This window comes from Typopeltis vanoorti, chromosome 12, assembly GCF_054136105.1.
Source record: "Typopeltis vanoorti isolate ZY-2024b chromosome 12, IOZ_Tvanoo_1.0, whole genome shotgun sequence".
Lineage (NCBI taxonomy): Eukaryota > Metazoa > Arthropoda > Arachnida > Uropygi > Thelyphonidae > Typopeltis > Typopeltis vanoorti.
Window position 1 is genome coordinate 70,000,191 of NC_143560.1, and position 23,480 is coordinate 70,023,670.

Here is a 23,480-nt window from a genome sequence, read left to right on the forward strand (position 1 = left end):
ATTAAAAAGTTTACTTTGTTTTTCATTTTGCATACACCTGTGCAGTGCAGTGGGGGGATTTATTCATAAATATATCCTCTCCCTCCCTCCCCTTTTTTTTTAATCAAAGTCCTTCATAAATGCATATAACTGGAGTTTATAGGATGATATGTAATTCATTCTCCATTACAGTAATTTATTGCCTCACCCATAACACCACAACTGTAAATTGGATATTTATTTGTAATAAATCTATTTTATTCATGTCTGTTCTTCTCCTTAGATGTTTCAGTCTTATGCCAATGGTTCATATCTGATTAATACAGGTTGAAATATAATCACCTATACCTCTTAGAAATTTAAACATACCAGCCAGTTGTAGAAATTCTCTTAATTATTGGTTACTTATATATCCCTGAAATCAACAAACCTTATCCTTTCTACATAGCTATGGTTTCTCTACAAAGCACATGTAATGATTTGTTGCATGGCCTGTAAATGACAATTCAGAAGAATGAAACAATTTGTTGTACTCCACCCTCTGGGTGAGTATGCAATGATATAATTTGTACAGTGCATGGTGTGAACTTATTAAATCTTTCAGAAAATTTTAGAGGAGTTTGGTTTGATAAAAATTGTTTTTTTTCTTCTTATTGTAACTGCAATACAACATCTGTTTGGGATACCTCCTAAATACCCTCAGTGAAACATTCACTAATGTTTATGAAAATGTTTCCTTATAAATTTTAAACTCCTTCTCTATCAGGATCACAAAGTAACATATCCATTCTTCTGTTGATATAATATAAATCTAATTTTGCCTCTCAGAAACCGAACCAACCAACTCCATGAAATAAAAAGCAGAAAAAAATTGATGTTATAAATATTGTTCTTTAAAATCTACATCTACAGAGGAGGCATTTTGTTGGAATGTTTGTGTAAAGGAGTCTCGCATTTCAGATAAGTATTTTGGAATAATTAATTGTAAATAAGTGTGTGTTTATGAGTAAGAGTTGCTATAAAAGTTGTGTGCTTGCAGTGTTTTTAGAGTGTGTGGGCTTGCCAATTTTGTTTGTTTATGAAATCGTTAAACTTAGAGCTTAGTGTTGTAACCAGCAAAGGAAAGATTACGGTGGTGGCTTTGCAGAATTTAATTTTGATTTCAGTCGTTTCGTGAAATGTGAGGTGTGCTATATGTATTTGTTCAATTATGTAGATAAATTATGGATATTTAAGGCAGATGGAAGGAGGGTGTGTGTGAATTGTAATCTGAATAAGGACTTGATGAGTGGTAATAACTAAAAATGTTAGTAGCGAGAATACCACAAGAATGGAAGGAGAAGGATGAATGCTTGTCTAATAGAAAAAAGGGACAGTGTAAAAGAGTAGTGAAAAAATAGTAAAAAAGTTTTGAAAAAGCGAACAAGCGATCTGGTGAACTTAACAATTGATGGTAAGAAAGAAGAAAGCAATATGAATGTAACGGAAGTTGAAAAATAGAGTACAATTGCAGGTAAGGTGGGGAGCAGCATTAATGGTGAACAAGTGTGTATGGCTGGCAATAAAATGAGAGTGAATGAGAGAAAAAATGTGACTCAAGATTTGAAAATAAGTTGTTTAAGATGAAGCAAGAGATGGAACGGATGCAGAGTGATAATAAGAGAATTCGAGATATGTATGGAAGAGTAAAACGATGAAAACGAATAATACCAGTTTGAAAGAAGTAACGAAAGACCCGTAAATGGCATTGTATGGGGATTCAATTATTAGAGGTATGGTAAACGAGGTTTGTTTTCCTGGAGGTAAAATGAATAGAGTGATTGAGGCATTGGATATGAGGAGTAAGCAAGAAAAGAGGGTAATAGCGACAAATGACTTGATTGGGAACAATGAACACATAAGATTGGATATCAGGGGGTTGTTGAGAAGGATAAAAGAGAATGGTGTGATAGGAAATGTAGTCAGTGTGTTGACCAGATATGACAGTGATAGAATGAGGCAGAGAGCGAAGATTGTGAGTTAGCAAGTTAACAGATGTGAGTGATAGGTTAGCAGATGTGTGAGGAGAAAGGAGTGCAGTTTGTTAATGTGTGGAATGAGTTTGAAGGACGAATTGAACTATATAAGAGTGATGGAATGCATTTGAATGATTTTGGTGTGAGTCATTTGGAGAGACTGCTGCTGTTGGAAGGTAGAGGAATGAATGCAGAGAATGAATTTGATCAATTAAGAAGTGATGTGTGAAGGAGCAGGAGACTAAGAAAGGAGAGAGATTGAAGTGGTAGTTATGAATGAAGAAGTGGGTAGCATGAGTATAGAGAATGAGAGAACAAGTGTGCAAGATAAACAGAGGGGAGGTTCAGGGTGGACAGGAGAACACAGCATGAGAAGGTTGATCCTAAAAGAGGATGTGATGTGTGTGTGCACAAAAAGGGAAAGGAATGACCAGGGATCAAGGGAAAATAGTTCGGGTTAAGTATGGAGTGATATCAGTAAAACTTGCTATAGATCCAGGAATGAGCTGTTATGTTTGTATACAAATGCTAAAGGTGTAAGAAACAAGGCAAATGAAATGGTTGCATTAATTGAGTCTGTTCACCCAAGAATTGTTGAAATAAGTGAAACATGGTTGGATGAGGATGACATCCTGACATGAATAGAAATGGAAGGGTGTGATGTATTTTGTGAAGATAGAAAGGGTAAAAAGGGGTAGGATTGCTATTGATGATAGAGAAAGGGTTATGTCTATACAAGGTAGAGATACAAGAGGGAAATAGCACCAGTGGTTTTGAGAAAGTATGATGTGAGATAGAGGTGAATAGAATGAAATACTTAGCCAAATGTTGTTATAGACCTGGTAATGTGGATGTAGTGACCATGAAATATATAATCAAATTAGCCAAACAAATAAGAAACAGATGATCATTATGGGCAGTTTTAATTATGGCAATATAGACTGAGATGATGAGATAGCAACAGGAAGTAAAGAAAATGAGTTTCTTGAGTTTTTCAGGGGCAACTTCCTCAGGCAGTATGCAACAGACACACACAAGGATTGAAGGTCTTAAGCACCCCTCGAAGATCGACGAGTGTTTAAAGGTCAAAGCTCTATAACTGGGAGTTATAGATACTTCAAGATGGAACTACTAAATATATTCCAAGGGTCAAAAGATTAAATAAAGTAGGTGTGAAATGGATGAATGAGGAGATTAAGCATGCAATACAGAGTAAAACAGGCATTATGGAGGCAGCATAAGAGGAATGGTAATAATCAGTTCCATGAGGATTACAAAGAACAGGCAAGGAAGGTGACTTGGTTGGTGAGGGTAGCAAAAGTGAAGCATGAACAGCAGTTAGCTAATGAAGCTAAAAAGAATCCCAGGGAGTTCTGTCAATATGTAGCCAGCAAAAAAAAAATGATTATGGAAGGATGACATTGATTGGAGAAAATGGTATAAGAGCAGCTGCTGCATAAGATTTGGTTGCGATATTTAATGAACAGTTTATAAATGTCTTTCATTCTTGTGAATGTGAGATCATAGAGACTTTGAAAGCAGTTGATGATGAGGAAGAGATACTAAATGTAAGAGAGCAAGAGGTATATGGGGAATTGAGCAAACTTGATGTTAATAAGGCTGTAGGACTTGATAATAATATATCACCACACATTTTGAAGGAATGTGCCAGTGTGTTGGCATCTGCCTTGACATATTTGTTTACTATGAGTCTTACACTGTGTCAAGTTCCAAAAGGAGTGGAAGGAAGGCAAGATTGTGCTGCTTCATAAGTGGGGTGAAAGAACTCGAGCATGAAATTATAGGCTTATCTGTGTGTCAGTTGTTGTGATTAAAGTGGAGAGGCTGGTGAGAACCAGGATCCAGAATTGGGTTGACAACCATGGTATTATCTTTGATGGACAACATGGATTTGCTAAAGGGAGGTCATGATTTAGTAATCTACCGTACTTTCTTTTTACAATAAGGTGATGACTTCATTGGACAAAGAAAATGGATACACGGTAATATGTTTAGATTTTATTTATTTAAGTTAAGGGATATTACATCCCATATTGTTTCTTAGCCGAATAAGAAACTCAAAGAGTTTCATGCCGAATATAGAAACTATATAAAGTTCAGTGATTCCAAGCGTAAGCAAATACCTGGATAGTGCAACATCTGACCCATTTGGTAGTGCAACACTGAGGCAACTCATAGTAAGGATGGAGCAAGCTCCAACCACTATTCTTGGTATTTACCCATAATGTGAACTTAGCTTTATTGTTTCTTAGCCGAATAGCTCCTAGGAGCTGTATTACTGTTCTACATTATGAGAGAAGGTCACTATCCAGACCGGTTTCAACCTTTATTGAGGTCTCATCAGTGAGTAGGTAGACCTAGTTAATACCACGTTTGTAGCAAACAGAACTTACATACCCTACTATGAGAATTGCCAAGAAGGTGTCCTAATAAATTACTAATTATAAGAAGAGCCAACGGCTTCAATTCGGTGATATGAACTTATTTAAGTTAAGGGGTATTACATCTCATATTGTTTCTTAGCCGAATAAGAAACTCAAAGAGTTTCATGCTGAATATAGAAACTTTTTAAAGTTCGGCGATTTCAAACGTAAGCAAATACCTGGATAGTGCAACATCTGACCCATTTGGTAGTGCTACACTGAGCAACTCATAGTAAGGGTGGAGCAAGCTCCAATCACTATTCATGGTATTTACCCATAATGTGAACTTAGCTCCTAGGAGCTGTATTACTGTTCTACATTATGAGAGAAGGTCACTACCCAGACCGGTTTCAACCTTTATTGAGGTCTCATCAGTGAGTAGGTAGACCTAGTTAATACCAAGTTTGTAGCAAACAGAACTTACACACCCTACTATGAGAATTGCCAAGAATATGTCCTAATAAATTACTAATTATATGAAGAGCCAAAGGCTTCAATTCGGCGACACGAACTTATTTAAGTTAAGGGATATTACATCCCATATTGTTTCTTAGCCGAATAAGAAACTCAAAGAGTTTCATGCTGAATATAGAAACTATATAGAGTTCGGCGATTCCAAGCGTAAGCAAATACCTGGATAGTGCAACATCTGACCCATTTGGTAGTGTGACACGCGACACTGAGGCAACTCATAGTAAGGGTGGAGCAAGCTCCGATCACTATTTTTGGTAGTGGTAGGAATTGAAGCTTTGGCTCTTCATATAATTAGTATATTTAGATTTTACAAAGGCTTTTGATAGATTACCGCATAAGTTGATAGTCAAACTAGAGTAGTTGGGGTTGGATATTAGACTAGTGTATTGGATCAGAGAGTGGCTATTTGATAGGTATCAGCAAGTTGTGTTGGGGAAAGCGATACCCTGGAAGAGGAAATTCAGTTGTTTTCCGATGTTTAGGGATATTCAGTTATTTGCTGATGATTCAAAATTGGAACAATCTATAAGGAGTAGAGCAGATGTTGCTGCCTTACAAGAAGACTTGAATAGATTGAGTGAATGGGCACGGAAGTGAAGATGGCAGTTCACCGTTGCAAAATGTAAGATTTTAAAATTTGGGAAACAAAGATGAGATGTAGAATTTATGCTTGGTGGGGATATATTGTTGGAGGTGTAGAGGAAATAAGAGTTCTTGGGGCGATAGTGGATAAGGATCTAAAATTTAGAGAACATATTGCAAAAATTGTGAGAACAACACAACGAATTCTGGGAATGATGCAGAGGACACTGACTTGTAGAAATAAGGAGATTCTTGTTCTATTGTATAAGGCTCTGATTAAACCACACATAGACTACTGTGTAGATTTGATCACCTGGTTTTCAAAAGGTAGTTTACAGAGTCTAGTGGGTAGGAGGAAAAGGGGTGATATGATAGAGATCTACAAGTTAGTAAGGGGTGTTGCTGAAGAGGTTTTACAGAAAATAGTGGACGATCAAGGGAAAACCAGAAGTCATCCCTAGAAGCTGTATAAGGATGTAAACAGGAGAATGAAAAGCGGATTTTTTGCATGCAGAGTTGTGAATGATGGGAATGTCTTACCTGAAAGTGTTGTGTCTGCAGAGAATTTGAGTATGTTTAAGGTGGTATGGTGAGCTGTTTGTTTGACAGAAGGACCTCCTAGATGAGGCTTTGACTTCACAGGAGTCAAAGCCTCATCTAGGAGTCTTGGAGTAATAATGATAGCGTGTCGATCTTCCTGTAGCACGAATAACAGCCTGTACTCTCTGAGGCATTAACTCTACCAGATGCCGGAAGATCACTGAAGGTAATTTTGACCATGCATGCCTGTTGCAGCATTGTCTCCACAACTGCACCTTAGACATTGGTCCCAGATGCATGGATCTGATATGTCTCACAATATGGCATCCCAGAGAGATTTGATCAGATTTAAATCCAGGACCTGGGGGGGGGGGGGGCTACTGAATTGTCCTGAACTCAGATGAGTGTTCTGCTAGCCATGCCTGGGTGGTTGTGGCCCATTGTTCTGTTGAAACAGACCATTGGCTGCAGGATGTACAAAGGCCATGAAAGTGTGTAGATGATCAGCCAGCACATTCTGGTAGCTTGTAGCATTTAAAGACCTTAAAGAGACTTCTCACTTGAGAAGTCTCCTCAAACCATCACACAGCCACCACCTTCTTGAACTGAGCCAACCTGGCATGCTGTAAACACCACACCCTCCCATCAGCTCGGTACAACTGATAACAGGATTCAAGTTTTGATGGCCTGGACACCAGGCGAGGTGCAATGCCCAATGTTGAGCTGTCAACAGTGGTACACGATTAAGGCCTTAACTTCTGAAGCCCATGGTATGCAGGGTAAGCCATACTATTCAGTCGCTGACCATGCTTGGACTTCTGACATTGAAACTAGATGATTTGTGCTGTCATTGGCCTGTACAATTTGTGCCTGCAGTTGGCCTGTACAAGTCTGAACGGTCTATGTCGACCATAGTCATCAATGGCGTGTTGTGGTCGGTCCCCACTTGCTCGCTTGGCACTGGTATTTCTTGTAGAAAGGCTTATACGCTGGTTAAATGATAATTAAATACTTAAGGAATTGACAGCATATACTAGAAATATAAATTAAATCAACTTTAATATATACTTTCCAATATTTCAGCAACGTCACGTTGCCATCTTCATGGGTACTTAAGATAAAGACACGTGCACGCAAGTACTACATAACAGCAAATGAGAAATGAAGCGAGGAAGCTACTGTTTTCTTAAAGTCCTGATGGTGCCCCCTGGTGGGCTATATTAGATGTTCTTGCCCTTTGGGCTGAAGTTCTGATGTATGTTTCCCAAATTTGGGGCAGTCTCATGCATCCAAATTTGTTGAGGTTTGGCTAGTCCCTAAGGGCTGAGGCTAATTCCATGAATAGTCTTTCATATTTGAACTTGCTGCAGTGTATTACTGTGGCTTTCTTCCACCTTATTCTGTGGCAAGTATCCAGAGCATGGTCTGCAAGCCAAGAGTGGCTGTACTGGTGAAATCGGATTTACTCCTTGTGTTCTGAGATTCTGATATTTGCTATCCTGCCTGTTTGGCTAAAGTAGGACATTTTACAGCTGCAAGGGACCTGGTATACACCAGGTAGGTCTAGGGGAAGTGGTTGGTCTTTAGTGGAGCAGATAAGGAATGCCAATTTTCTATATGGTCTGTAAAAAGAGGTCAAATCATGTTTTTTTTAGGATTTTGTTGATTTTTCGGAGGTGCCTCGGATGTAGAGAATGGTGATGGATTTAGAGTAATCTTTTTTGTGAATGGGGGGGTGGGTGGATAACATACATCAGAAGAACTTCAGCCCAAAGGCCAAGAACACCTAATATAGCCCACCAGGGGGCACCATCAGGACTTTAGGAAAACAGTAGCTTCCTCACTTCATTTCTCATTTGCTGTTATGTGGTACTTGCGTGCACGTGTCTTTATCTTAAGTTCCCATGAAGATGGCAACGTGACGCCGAAATATTGGAAAGTATATATATTAAAGTTGATTTAATTTATATTTTTAGTATACACTGTCAATTCCTTAAGTATTTAATTATCTTGGCACTGGTATGTCCATTAATGATATACTCACAGTAGACCATTGATACAGTTGCCCTTAAGAACCCTAGAGTTCATACCACTTGGGCAATAAAATGACCCTTCTGTCTTTTGCTGATAATACTTCCATGATCGAAGTCGCTAAGATCACCACATTTACCCATGTTCATCAATTGTGATACACTGTTGGGAAGCCCTGATGTCTGCCTATTATCATCTGCATTGGGTTTGGGTTGTTTCACTTTCTGTGTGTGTGTGTGGGGGGGGGGGATGCCAATGTCAACTTCCCATCAACCCTATTTCTAATATTTTGTCCATTGAGTGTATATGCTTATGGTTGTTTGTACATCTTGAAGTGTAGGAGTATTGCAGTTGTTTAGTTAAAAACATTTAATGAACATGCTGTTTTATAAGCTTTCACTCTTGAATGTCAAAGTAATGATAATATTCAACTTTACATAATTTATATGATTCTTATGAAATGTTCTTTTCTGCCCCTATAATGTTATATAGGGTAGTTCAAAATTCCACGTACAAACTTTGAGGAGAGGTAGAGAACATCATAATCAACCACATTCACATAGTAAAGCTTGCCCGGAAAGGTACTACAAAGATACAGAAATAACACAAGGCAGTAAGTAGTGTAAAAAACTTTATTAGGCGTAACTGAACAGTTCAATAGTAGCTGGATACATAATATGGTTTCACATCAGGTGCTCAAAGTTACGACCATTAGCAGTGATGCATGCCTGACACTGATGATGCATTAATTGCCGTACATTTTCAAAAATACCTGGAGTTTCCCGGATATTAGCAGCACCAACGGCAATTCTTTGCCACGAGGTCCATGTCAAAGGCAAGGACTTATCAAAACTATTTTTTAGAAAGGCAAATTTGATGTAATTTACTTGGCATAAAGGGTCCTTTGTAATCAATGCTCGATAAATCAGGTGAGCATGGGACCATGCGATGGGTCTACCATGCCCAATCCATTGAGTCCTAAAGGACCTGTCCAAATACTGACCCACAGAAATGCCAAAATCGGCTGGAGCCCCATCATGTTGGAACCACATCTGCCAATGCGCAGTCATTAGAACATTGTTCAGTAAACCCGGCAGAACTTCTTCCAGAAAGGTCCGATACCTCTGTGAGTCCAGTCAGGGTGGTAACAGGTATGGGCCGACTAAACAGTCAGTGACGATACCTGCCCATACATTAATGGCGAAGCGTTGTTGTGCAGCATGTGATTGCACAGTGTGTGGGTTCTCATGGGCTCACTCATGAGCATTGTGGTGATTGAAGACCCCTTCGCAGGTAAATGAAGCTTCATCCGTGAACAAAACACAAGTTGGAAAATCCAGGTCTATGGCACTTTTCTGCACGAATTCCACACGTTGAGGATAATCTTCGGCCATCGGTAACTGGACCCGTTGCAGATGAAATGGATATAAGGACTCAGAGTGCATAATGCACAATACACTGGATCGAGATACTCCTATAGCAGAGGCAACGGCACGTGTGCTTGTCTCTGGATTATTGTCCATCGCATGCAACACCTCCTCTTCCATGACAGGATTTTGTGTCGATCATGGCCGTCCACTATCATGCCTGCTATCCCTGAATGATCCATAGTCACGCAAATTCTGATGCAAATACGCAAACATTTGGTGATGCAGTACACGTCTGTTTGGGTACCTTTCGCGATACATTCATACAGTGGCTTGTCCATTACCGTCCATTAACCCGTAAACGAGGTACGTGTCTGCCATCTCAGCGTTCGTAAAACGACGCATGTTCTTCGTACAACGTCGAAAGCTAGAATGAGGAAGCCCCAATTGCTCACCTGGAGCACTAGCGAACAGCGCCACCTATCACTTTCAGGTGGCGTTTCCAGTCATGCTTTCCTTTGTGACTATGGTTGATTTTGATGTTTTCTACCTCCCCTCAAAGTTTGTATGTGGAATTTTGATCCACCTTGTATATATATATATACACAAGGTGGCTCAAAAAAAAAAAAAAATATATACAGGGTGTTCGGGATAAATTTGACAGTTTCGTAAGGAAAAAGAAAATCTTCTTTGTATCTATTAAATTTAATGAATTGACAAAAAACATTACAGGCAGAGTTAATTACAATACTATCAACAAGATTTACTCAAAATAACCACCATTAGCATCGATCACAGCTTCAATCCTGCTTTGGAACCTCGAACAAGCTGATGCTACAGTCTCCCTGGGAAGGGCCGCAAAAACTGTTTTAATTTTATCCATTAACTGGGCTTTTGTATTACTGGAAGTGCGATTGGTGTCTTTTTCAACTGCGCCCCATACAAAATAATCCATGGGGTTAAGGTCTGGGGAGTTTGGAGGCCAAACATTTGCACTGGTGAAGTCGTAGAAATTTTCAGACAACCATTTTTGACTTTTCCCAGAGGTGTGGCAAGGGGCCGAATCCTGCTGCCATACATACGGCCTACCATTGGCTACCCTTGTTATCCAGGGCTTGACTACAGTGTTTAGCAACTCCACGTAGCCATCTGAAGTCAACCTGAGGCCCTCTTGGAAAAAATGCGGAGGCATCACATTGCCTTCAGAGGATACACATCCGAAAACCATCACAGTTTGGGGAAATTTAGTCTGCATTACACGAGGAATGTCCTTTGTACTGTATGCAAGCCATCTGTTATTCTGCGTGTTGTGTTTTTGATCCTGGCAAAAGTTTTTCTCATCGGAAAAGAACCAGATTGTTTGTGGTTCCGCAGGATGTTTCACTTTGCTTAGAAGTTTCTTCGCATTTATCAAACGTTTTTCACGGGCCTTTTCTGTAAGCAGCTGACCTTTGCGGCGCTTGTATGAGTAGTAGCGGAGGTCTTCATGGAGTGCAAGCTTCATAGTAGAGGCTGCAACATTCATTTCACGTGACAAAGCCCGAATTCCAATGCCAGGGATCTTCAACACCTGTTCCTGCAGATTTGCGAGGAATTCTGCTGTACGAACGCAATCAGATCGTCTGCTAGGGATCTTTCTTCTTGCTACATCCTCGTAGTCACCATTGCAAGTCTCTAGTTCATGCCTGATTGTTTTTACTGTATTCAGGGAGCATTGGGCAGCAGTCGAAATATCCTTATTTTGATGGCCGGCACGAATCATCATGATACAAGTTATTCTCTTCCATGATTCAGGTGGGTTCCAGCTATCCATCCTTTCTGACATCTTGTATATGAATGAAGAAGGGTCCAACCTTTTAAATGAAGAGAAGTGTGTGTTAATACATGTAACTTACGGAAAAATATAATTAATTATAAATATGTCAAATTTATCCCGAACACCCTGTATATATATATATATTTTTTTTTTTTAATTGTTCTTTTTTACTTGGTAGAAAATAGTATTAATTAGTTTAAATGACTGATACCGAGAGATAAAGAGGTGACATGGTTTATTTAAAAAGATACTACTAGTTTACTAGTTTTGTTGAATGGATCAACGTCTTCAGGTATCACAATCAAAGAAATATACAAAAATAACAGAGACTTAAAAATTGCATTAACAGTACTAGTACAAAAGACAGTAGAAAATTTTGAAAACAGTAATGTGAGCTTGAGTTCCAAATAAAAGTTGACTACGTGCTGGCACGAGTGCGCCAGTATTGAACAGAGGCAATGTGTGCATCAGAGAGATTGAAACTTAGGCTGTTATTGATATGGGAAGAATCTATGGTAATTTCTCTAGTTTCGACAATCTTTCTTTCAAGCTCATCATAGCACACATGGATATTAGAAGTTTGTGTCCAGTCCACAATGTGTTGGCGGCCTTCATCTGAGTTAACAGAAAAAAGAACATGGCTAGAGAGAGTGCTGGCTCTAGTCCTGTTGTAGGAAATGTCTCTACGGTGTTCTCCCATACATAAAAGGATGGATTTAGCAGTTTGGCCGTAGTATAGCTTTCCACAATCACATAAAATCTTGTAGACTCCTGGAAACTAAGTGGGAAGATGTTTCTCTTTAAGTTTACTAAGTATGGAGCAAAGTTTTGGGAGTGTAGAGAATCAAGTTCTGAAGTTAAATTTCTTGAGAATTATAGCTAGTTTTGGTGAAAGAGAGCTGATGTAAGGCAAAGAAATAATGGCTCTTGGGGAAGAGGGATCTTCAGAAGCAGTTGAGTGATGGAGAGAAAGAAATTTATCAATCTTATTAGGAGAGAAACCATTATTAATAAAAGTCTTTTTAAGAAAAAGGAGTTCATTTTCAATTTCTGTTTCTTCTGTAAGTAAAGATTTGGCCCGGTGTGCTAAGGTGGAAATAATACCAAATTTTTGCGGAGGATATCGATGGGAAGAAGCATGAAGGTATCTGTCATTATGAGTAGGTTTTCTAAAAATTGAGATTTTAATACTTTCAGAACATCTGGTAAGCTTCAGATTTAGAAAGGGAATATAGTCATCAGATTCCAGTTTGAAGGTAAAAGAGATTTTTTCATGAAACTTGTTTAAAGTTTCATTGCATCAAGGCAGGATACTTCAAATATGACAATAGGATCTACTTACAAAACTGAGATCTGGCCATGGGCAGCCCACTCTCTCTCCGATTCTCGCAGATATATGTCTTAACGATTTTGAAGAAAAAGCTATTAACTCCTTCCCCCTTAAACCAAAATTTTGGTATCGTTATATAGACGATATATTCCTCATCTGGGAAGACGGTGTCAACAACCTCAATTTTTTTTTGACCACCTAAACAAGTTTCGTGGAATAATCTCTTTTACCTTCGAACTGGAATCCGATGACTGCCTTCCCTTTCTGGATCTGAAGCTTACCAGATGTTCTGAAAGTATTAAAATCTCAATTTTTAGAAAACCTACTCATACTGACAGATACCTTTATGCTTCTTCCCATCACAATCTTCCACAAAAATTTGGTATTATTTCCACCTTAGCACACCGGGAAGAATCTAAGGGCCAAATCTTTACTTACAGAAGAAACAGAAAATGAACTCCTTTTTCTTAAAAAGACTTTTATTAATAATGGTTTCTCTCCTAGTAAGATTGATAAATTTCTTTCTCTCCGTCACTCAACTGCTTCTGAAGATCCCTCTTCCCCAAGAGCCATTATTTCTTTGCCTTACATCAGCTCTCTTTCACCAAAACTAGCTATAATTCTCAAGAAATTTAACTTCAGAACTTGCTTCTCTACGCTCCCAAAACTTTGCTCCATACTTAGTAAACTTAAAGAGAAACATCTTCCCACTCAAGTCTACAAGATTTTATGTGATTGTGGAAAGCTATACTACGGCCAAACTGCTAAATCCATCCTTTTACGTATGGAAGAACACCGTAGAGATATTTCCTACAGCAGGACTAGGGCCAGCGCTCTCTCTTTAGCCATGTTCTTTTTTCTGTTAACTCAGATGAAGGCCACCAACACATTGCGGACTGGACACAAACTTCTAATATCCATGTGTGCTATGATGAACTTGAAAGAAAGATTGTCAAATCTAGAGAAATTACCTTAGATTCTTCCCATATCAATAACAGCCTAAGTTTCAATCTCTCTGATGCACACATTGCCTCTGTTCAATACTGGTGCACTTGTGACAGCACGTAGTCAACTTTTATTTGGAACTCAAGCTCGCATTACTGTTTTCAAAATGTACTACTGTCTTTTGTACTACATTTAATGCAATTTTTAAGTCTCTGTTATTTTTTGTATATTTCTTATTGATTTTGATACCTGAAGAAGTTGCTCCATTCAGCGAAACTAGTAGTAGTATCTTTTTAAATAAACCATATCACCTCTTTATCTCTCGGCATCAGTCATTTAAACTAATTATTAATATATATATATATAATGCCATATAATTAATTTTAAATATATTGCTTAGGCAGAGGAAATAATAGAAGTTAGTGAACAGATTTTAAGTGGAAGTATCATTACAGTGAGTATTATTTTGGTTTTATTTGTAATATAAATACTAATTTGCACAAGATTAATTTTTAAGTAACTGCTCACTTCAATTTACAATATTCTGAACAGTTTTTTTTTATCTTCTCTGAATTGCACAGTATTCAATTTTTTATAATTGCTGACTTACCTACATGTGACATTAATGTGGTATAGGTTTTGCATTCTGTCCTGTATACTAAAAAAGTTGTAATGAAAAATGCAGTAAACTACTGTTTATCCAACCTTCAAAACAACAACTCTTCAATTAACTGACCCTTGCATGTCAGCTGACTTCTGGTAGAGCACCATGTAATTGAAGGGTCAGATAAATGGGATATGAAAATTTAGCAATTTTCATATCCTATTCCAACTTTAGAAATACCAGCCTTCTAATATCATAAGGATTGGTTATGCCTTTGATCTCAGACTTGGCTTAGAACTGCATTCATCTTAAAGGCTTGATGAATTTTCTTTCTGTCTTTTGTTTGATACTTTTAAACTCACTTATTAACATACTTTTTGAAAAGAAAGAAAGAAAGAAACATACAGTTGCATTGCATCATGTTAAAACTTTTAAAAATTATGAAATATAATGGGATGTTGTTGGGACTTAACCACCATATTGCTTTGACGTGTTTACACATCCATAAATACATGGATATTAAAATGTCCATTGAAAGTATCCAAATGAAATACATTTGGATACTATTATCATAACATTAGTACAAGTTATTATAATAGTATCTTGTTTCCCAATCTGTGTGTCTGTACTTGAAGTCATAACAGTTCATGCCCTGTGCTCATACCTTAGCATATTATAATATGCACGGTTATTATAACATTAATGATAGATATATTAATCAATATTTTAATATGTGTATGTTATATATTAATATAAGATTAACATATCCATTAATATATTCATTAACATGGTTATATCCAAAGCATAATTTAATTGATATATTTTCTCCATATTGCTGAGTATTTTAAAATCAAAGCTAGATAACTGGTAGAAGACCAGCTTATAAGGAAACAGATAACTAATTGATGCGTCTTTTCTGAGGCACTGCAAGTTTTCATATTCTCATGATGTATGCACCAATGTCCCATCTAATTCCATGTCCATATTGCATTAAGATTCTGCAATATCCTTTGCACCTCCAGTTCATTTGCTTCTATTCTCACATGTCATTTCGGTATCTCCACCAAGATGATACACTCTTGCAGAGTTATCTCCCAGTTACTGAACTGTTTTTTTTCTGCTTCTGTCATGTCACCAGCATTCATTAAATTGTCCTACCATAGCATTCTTCCTCAACACATAGTAAAACAACTCTGGGATTTCCTTTGGTCGGCCTGCTTGGCTAATTTCCTCTCATAATCTGATTTTTCCTTCCTTACTATCCTGATCATCTTCCTGAGTCTAATGATGCTACTCATCCATTTTGGTTATCCCTGATATACACTCCTGACCAGTCAGGAGTACACAGTCTTTTACAGTACTTCATGCTGCCTCCTATGTTTGTCATAAACACCTGCTCTGGCTATAATAACACACATATCTTAACTGAAAAATTCCACATTTTGCAGTCTTCAAATTTTACCATCGGCATTAATCAAAATTATCCTTCCATTATAATTTTTTATTTTATTTTTAAGTGGTGTGACAACCATAGTTATGGAATCCTTTGATGGTATCACCAGATCTAACACTTTCAAAATTCTGGGTCCCTTCCATGTTGTTTAAGGTAATTATTTTTCAGTAGTTGCATAAATTCAGTTTCTCTGGTTTAGATGATAGTGAGTGGCAGTTCTTATTAGTACCGGCTTTAGACTGAAAACAAATGGTATCAGACAGGCTCATTTCTAGAAACTTACAGGCATGATCAGATTGATTGTAATGACTGCAAAACTGTGAGATAGAAGAAATTCAAACTTACCATCTTATCTTTCTACTGTGATGTGGTAACCATAGTTATGGAGAAATCCTTTGATGGTATCTCCAGATCTAACACTTTCAAAATTCTGTTCCCCTTCCATCACATGTTGTTTAAGGTAATTATTTCTCAGTAGCTGCACAAATTCAGTTTCTCCCTTCCTCTGGCTTAGATGACAGTGAGTGGCATTTCTTATTATAGTACACCCACAGATACGAGACCCTTTGACACTTCTGTGCATGTCAAAAGAAGGAGAATCCATTCCGATTATAGGGTAATCAATCCGTATTGTGGGATGAGTTGTTTATTATAACACGTTGGAAAATTAACTTTTCTTTTATGAACATCGTAATTTTTAAAGTGGTAACTATTTTGCTTGTATAACAGTTGGAAAATTTTACGTATAAAGCACTTATTTTGCGTGTTGGTGACCAATTCATACATCGCCTTATTTCTTTCTTCCCTTCAACATGAATTGACTATTCTTGGCAGCCTGCCAACGATAGTTCTCGCTTATGTGGTCGGACTATAGTACCAACTTGAAGCTGAAGACAAATGATATCAGACAGGCTCATTTCTAGAAACTTACAGGCATGATCAGATTGATTGTACTGTGAGATGGAAGAAATTAGAACTTCACCATCTTATCTTTCTGCTGCACATTGGGATCAGTGGTTGAAGAGCTTTAGTCATGCAGAAGAATTTGGGCCCCCTGCGATGGACTCTGCTGTATATAACTATAGGGAAGAAGATGCCAAAAATGGGAAATGTAGGATGAACTTCAATTACTTAGCTTATTAAGATGATGTCTAGCCATCAGAATGGTCATCATTAGATCAAGTTTGTCTGAAAACTGCAAATTGACTATTGTGAATAGCTACTTGGAATGTCAGAACATTATATAAATTGACTATTTAATGGAAAAGATACTAAATATGAATATATACATAATAGGAATTAGCGAGACAAGATAGACAAGAAATGGAAAAATGATCTATTCAGGAAGTGAAGAACACACAATAGATTGGAATTATGATGAAAAAGGAATTTTCAAAAGTATTCTGATGCTATAGCTGTTGTGATGAAGAGGTGTTGAAGAATTTTATGAGGAGGTACAAAATGTTATAAAGCAAAGATGATATCCTGATCATTATTGGAGACTGAAATGCAAAAGTTAGATATACAGGAAGAGGAGTGTTCCCAGTAATTGGTAACTTTTGACTTGGTGAAATGAATGACAGAGGCTTAAGGTTAATTGCGTTTTGTAAGAAGAATGATCTGATAATAAGGTATATAGATTTTACCATCTATATACCTATAAATGGTAAAATCAGAAACAGAGTAATTATATAATGATATAAAAAGATTTCTAAATAGTATCAGGCAAATAAAAAGCATACCCAGAAGCAGATATAAACTAAGACCACATTCCAGTTATTTCAAAATGAAAAAGTAAGACTAAAAAACACTAAGAGTAGAAATAGAGAACCTCATCTGGATTTCATGAAGAATGACCTAATTAAAAATAAGCATGCAACAAAAATTAAAGATTGTTTTGACTGATAACAAACTTGAAAATAGCAAAAAAAAAAAATGGAAAACTTTGAGACTTTTGCAGCATCTTTATGCAGCTCAAGACTGTATCCCCAAGAAGATTTAAAATAGAAGAAAACCATGGATGAATAAAAGTATATGAAATTTGTTCTACAAAAGAAGACAAGCAAAAAATAAATCGCAGTATAAATCTTTAAACCATATAATAAGGAAAGCATGCAGAGAGAAAAAAAAAACATGGCTTAATAAGTGCAAGGAAATAGAAAATCTAGAAATAAAACAACAAACTCGAGAGGTACAAAAAATAAATAAAAATAAAAGAAATGATGAACAAGAAAACTAATAATCCACAGAAAATTTCAATCAATGCAAAATGATGCCTTTTAGTGATAGCAGAATGTTATTTGAAATAGCAATTAAGAAAAGGTGGTGCTTCATTACATTTCAGATCTTTTCAGAGATGAGGAGAGAAAAAAATCAGAATTTAACAACCTTGAAGATGATCCTCCAGTAAAAGAAGAAATATTAAGAGCTATGGAGCAAAGGAAGATAGAAAAGGCACCAGGTCAAGGTGACATTTAATCAGAAATGCTAAAGGCTCTAGAAGATAATGGAATAAAATAGCTAAGGAAATCAGGTCATGAAAGTGAATATGTTCCTGATGAAAACAGGAATTCTGCCTATATAAACATCCCAAAAAAGGTTGGGGTAGTTCAATGTAAAGTTTACAGACTAGCAAGCCTAATCAACTTTAATACTATGTGATAAAATTACTATTATTATTATTATTATTATTCAGGCCTCCATGGAGTCAAAAGACTCATCGTGGGAGGTCCTTTCTAAGAACATAAAGTCTGTCAAGACTCATCAAGGGGAGGTCCCCCCTAAGAAACACAAAGTCTATCATACCACTCCTTAAACTCATTGACTGTTCTCGCTCTCACCACTCCATCAGGCAATGCATTCAACCACCCTCCATGCAAAGAAACCACTCCTCACCCTCTTCCTCACAGTTTCCTTTCATAACTTCCAGGGATGGCTTCTTGTCATCACTCCTTCCTGCTGTTCAACCAAGCGAAAGAAATCCCCAGTGTCAACCCTGTAACCACCTCTCAACAGTTTAAAAGTCTCAATCATATCACCTTTCCTTCTTCTATCCACCAAACTCTGCAGTCCACATTCCCTCAGCCGATCCTCATAACCAAAATTGTACAATCCTGAAACCATCTTTGTCATCCGTCTTTGTACCCTTTCCACAGTTAATTTATCCCCTTCAAATCCTGGGAACCAAATCTGAGAACAATAGTCTAAGTGTGGTCTGATCAGAGACTCATACAACAGAATGATAACCCTTTTATCTCTGCAGGTCAGTGTCCTTCTCATAATTGCAGCAATCCTCTGTGTTACCTTCACCACCTTTGCAATATATTCCCTGAATTTCAGGTTTCTATCAATCATCAACCCCAGATCTCTTGTCTCCCCTACTTCCTCCAGTATAACTCCTCCCATAGAGTATGCAGCATCCCATTGATGTTTCCCAAACCTCAAGACCTTACATTTTGCTGCATTAAACTGATACCCCATTCATTTGCCCATGTATCTGGCTTATTCAAATCCTCTTGCAGGGCTACCACATCTGCACTATTACTAATAATCCCCTTCAAATCAGTCTCAGCTTTGCATCATCTGCAAACAACTGGATATCCCCTTGCAATCCACTGGCAATGTCATTGATATGAAGGTTAAACAATATAGGTCCTAGTACTGAGCCCTGTGGGACCCCACTTGTAACCCTCTGTCTCCTTGAAACTGCTCCACCATACACAACTCTCTGATACCTATCAGACAGCCAATCCTGAATCCAGTTGACCAATCTGACATCCAGACCCATGTGCTGCAACTTAAATATCAGCTTATCATGTGGCACCCTGTCAAATGCCTTTGCTAAGCCTAAGAAAATTGCAGTATATGCCTTTCCCTCATCTAATGTTCTTGTAACTTTATTATAAAAGGCTATGTATACGGTCCCTCACTACTTTCTCCAAGATCTTAACAACTACTGATGACACACAAACTGGCCTATAATTAGACACTTCCAGTCTGTTACCACCCTTATGCAATGGCACTATCTTGCCTTCTTTCCATTCCCTGGGAACCTTTCCCGCAGCCAGACTTTCATTGAAAAGCCAGGTTAAAGGCACTGTCAGTTCCCTAGCACATTCTCTCAAAACTCGTGGTGAAATACCATCCAGTCCCAAAGCTTTACTGACATCCAGAGTACTCAGTATTTAAAACACACTCTCCTCCTGTACCTCAAACCAGCCCTATCCCTCTAGCATTAAAACTGACTCCTCTAGGATGAAATACTCCAATAAAGTGTTCATTGAACAATTCCACTATGTCCTCTGCGTCAGTCACTCTATTCCCATTTTTATCCCACAATATCATTCTTCCACAGCCATTTCGCCTCTTACTGGCCACATAGCTAAAAAATTCCCTAGGGTTAATAAACAAATGAAATAAAGGATATCCAAAGTGGATTTTGAGAAATAAAGGAAAAAGAGAGGATAATATCTTCAATATCAGAATGATACTAGAAAGAAACTTGGAAATGTAGAAAGACATTTCTCTTTGTTTTATAGATTATAATAAAGTATTTCATGGTGTTTTCACAATAAGAAATTAATAAAGAAAAGAATAAACAGGAATCATGTAAAACTGGTATCACATATATTGGAAACCAAACTGCAAGCATAAAAGTCAACTGTGAGCTGTCAAAAACTTTCCAAAAAAAATAATAAAAGTTTGACAGGGATGTGTGCTTTCTCCTCTTCAGTTCTGTCTCTACAGTGAAGAAATTTTTGAAAGTTTGGAAGAAGTGGAGGGAATAAAAACAACAGGGAGAAATATGAACAGAAATTTATAAAGTAAAAATATCAGGGAGTAAATATAAACACTCTTAATACACCATAAGAAATTAATAGAAACATTAATAAAGAAAAGAATAAACAGGAATGACATTAAAACACTGGTGTCACATATAATGGAACCAAACTGCAAGCATAAAAATCAGCTGTGAACTGTCAAAAACTGTCAACAAAAAAAATGTCTGGCAGGCATGTGTGCTTTCTCCCCTTTAGTTCAATCTCTACACTGAAGAAATTTTTAAAAGTTTAGAAGAAGTGGAGGGAATAAAATTAGCAGGGAGAAATATGAATACCCAGCATTAATTAAATTCCAAAAAACTAAAGTTGTGATAGTAGTAAAGTTGTAAAGTGCAGAGAAAAATATATCCCAAAGTTAAAAATCAAAGTAGAAAACCAAATTATAGAACAAGTGAAATGTTAAACTTATTTAGGATATTTAATTACAGGGAATAGAAAATGCAAATGAGAGATTAGGAGTAGAATTTACAGAATAGAATTTACAAAATTTATGTTTAACAGAATGAAGAATAAACTAACATCGAAAGAAAGAAGAAAAAGAACTAGCCTAAAACTATGAATGATGATGTTTTATTTGGTCTTCTTTTCTCTCAAGAGTACTAACTTTGACAATAAATAAGACAGCAGTAGAAGGATTGATGCTTTTGATATGTGAACGTACAGAACGGCAAAGATCTCATAGATCCAGAAGAAGAAAAATAAAGAAGTTTTGGAGATATTTACTAAAAATTCAACTAATAAGGAACATATTATATTGTGAAACATGAAAGTCTTCAAAAATATTTATTAGCGAGAAGAATTTAAGGCATGTGAAAAAAAGGTAGACAGTGACATACATCATTCAAAAAACGCTGGGCCTGAACTATGCAGAGGGCCTAAAGAAGTATATGGACATCCATAACAGCCAACCTGGATGGAAATGACACTTGACAGGACAGATGATATGCCTTTGCGTAATGTTCACATAGTAATTGAACTATGTCTTCTGTGATCACTTTTCTGTCATCTGCATTCATAAAAGTTATTCTTCCATAATTATTATCCTTTTATTCATCATATGACAAAAGAACACTGAAATTCCCTTTGGACTGCTCAGTGATATCCTCTTATAATTTGTTAATCTTCACTTTTCTAGCTTGCACTTTATAAATTTCTTCAGTTTGGTTGTCACAGCTCTCCTTATATTCCTTTCACAACAGTTTCCTTTTATACAGATCATTATGCATAATGACATTTTGTTATCCATTTAACTCTCACCTGATTTATCCTCCTGTCATGAGAATGTAGTCCAATATTGCTTCCCTCAAATGCACCTTTACTATTTCTCATGTACTGCTAATGTCTTTACCTTAGAATTTTTGATTCCATGATATTGGAATCAAAAATTTGATTCCAAGCTGTTTTCTGAATTTTCTGCTAAAGTGTGGAGAGAAGAAAAGATACTGGAAGACTGGAAAAAGCTTTGTAGTACCTATTTACAAACAAAAAGACAACATACTAGACTGTGGAAACTATAGAAGAGTAAAACTTACAAAACACCTACTAAAGACATTTGAAAGAATAGTGGATAAAAGATTGAGAGAAATAGTGGATCTTAACCAGGTACAATGTCTTTCATGAAAGGAAAAGGCTTATCCATATATTTGTAGACCTGGAAAAAGCATATGACAGAATACCAAGGGACGTAATCTACTGAACCCTCAGAAGGATGTAACAGAAAAGTTAGTAAGTATTATAAAAAGCAGTGTATGAATAAACTTAGACGGCAGTAAAAACGAGCATTGGAACAACAATTTTTTAACGTCAAAGTGGACTTGCATCAAAGTGTCAGCACTAAGCCCATTTCTGATTGTGATTATTTTAGACGCACTCAGTGAAGGAGTAGCCAAAAATACACCATGGAATATATTATTTGCAGATGACTTGGCCATCACAGTTGAAATTGTAGAAGAGGCCCAAGAGAGTTTTATAGAGTGGCAAAATACTTTGAAGGGTGCAAGTCTAAAGATAAATAATAGGAAAACTGAAGTAATGGTTAGTGAAAGGGAAGGACATAAAGAAATTAGTATAAAGAATAGAGAGGGTGGTATCTTGAAAGAAGTTGATCATTTTAGGTATACCTGAGATCAACCATAGAGAGAGAAAGAGAAGGTACATGTAACTTGGCAGTCAGAGAAAGAATTAGGGCAGGTTGAACTAAATGGAAGGAGATGTCAGGAGTGATATTTGACAAAAATGCACCGAAAGAAGTAAAAACAAGAACAGTTGACCCTTGAAGAACATGGGTTTGAACTGCGTGGTTCCACTATATGCATTTTTTTTTTTTTTTTTAATAAATATATTGGAATTTTTTTAGAGATCTCAACAATTTGAAAAAACTCGCAAATGAACTGCTGTTAGATCCTGAATGGACGAATTTTGAGAAATTACTCATTCAGAATCTAACATGAGAATTTGGCTAACACAGATAATACCTGGTTGACAGCACACAGCTCTGAATTTTGTTGTAAAGGAATTTATGTAATAACATGTAAAATGCACTAGAAAAATCTTGTAGTTGAAAGTTAAACTGAAGGATTATAGGATTAATGAAATTTTAATAAGGAAATTGTAGTATAATCTTGTCCCATTAAGCTGTCTTAAACTTAATAAGTCGCCAAAGAAGTTAAGAGTACGAGTGCAAAGGTCAAGTTACATACACATGTATCGGCCGTAATGCCGCCAGCTACAACGTACGAGGAATATGACGCAAGCGGGATTCCTGGAATACAGCACCTAACGGCAGCTAGGACTTGGAGGATCACCTTAGGGGCACGAAGACAAAGGGTCGTATGGGAAAGAAGGGACGAAATATAAGCGAATGCACGCGATAATGTGGGGCTTTTTTCTGGTTGTTCCCGATTTTCACTTCGAGGATTCCTGACTAGTGGACGGAGTAGGGACGAGCGAGAGGGATGTCCCACTCAAGTAGGAGCAGAGAATGTGCTGTATCGAGGCAGTGAGAAGTTCAAGTCCAGAAAGAATGTAAAAACGGACGGCGTAGTCGTAAGCCTATTGCG

General features: G+C 37.1%; 1 protein-coding gene across 4 annotated transcripts in view; it reads left to right on the forward strand.

Moving 5' to 3' along the window:
* Positions 1-23,480, forward strand: part of Coq9 (ubiquinone biosynthesis protein COQ9, mitochondrial) — a 192,355-nt gene that overhangs the window by 134,147 nt on the left and 34,728 nt on the right. For all 4 annotated transcript variants that reach the window (XM_090401194.1, XM_090401196.1, XM_090401195.1 and 1 more), the window contains exon 7: positions 13,924-13,977. In XM_090401194.1, coding sequence (XP_090257320.1) covers positions 13,924-13,977 — 54 coding nt within the window. The remainder of the gene's footprint in view (positions 1-13,923; positions 13,978-23,480) is intronic.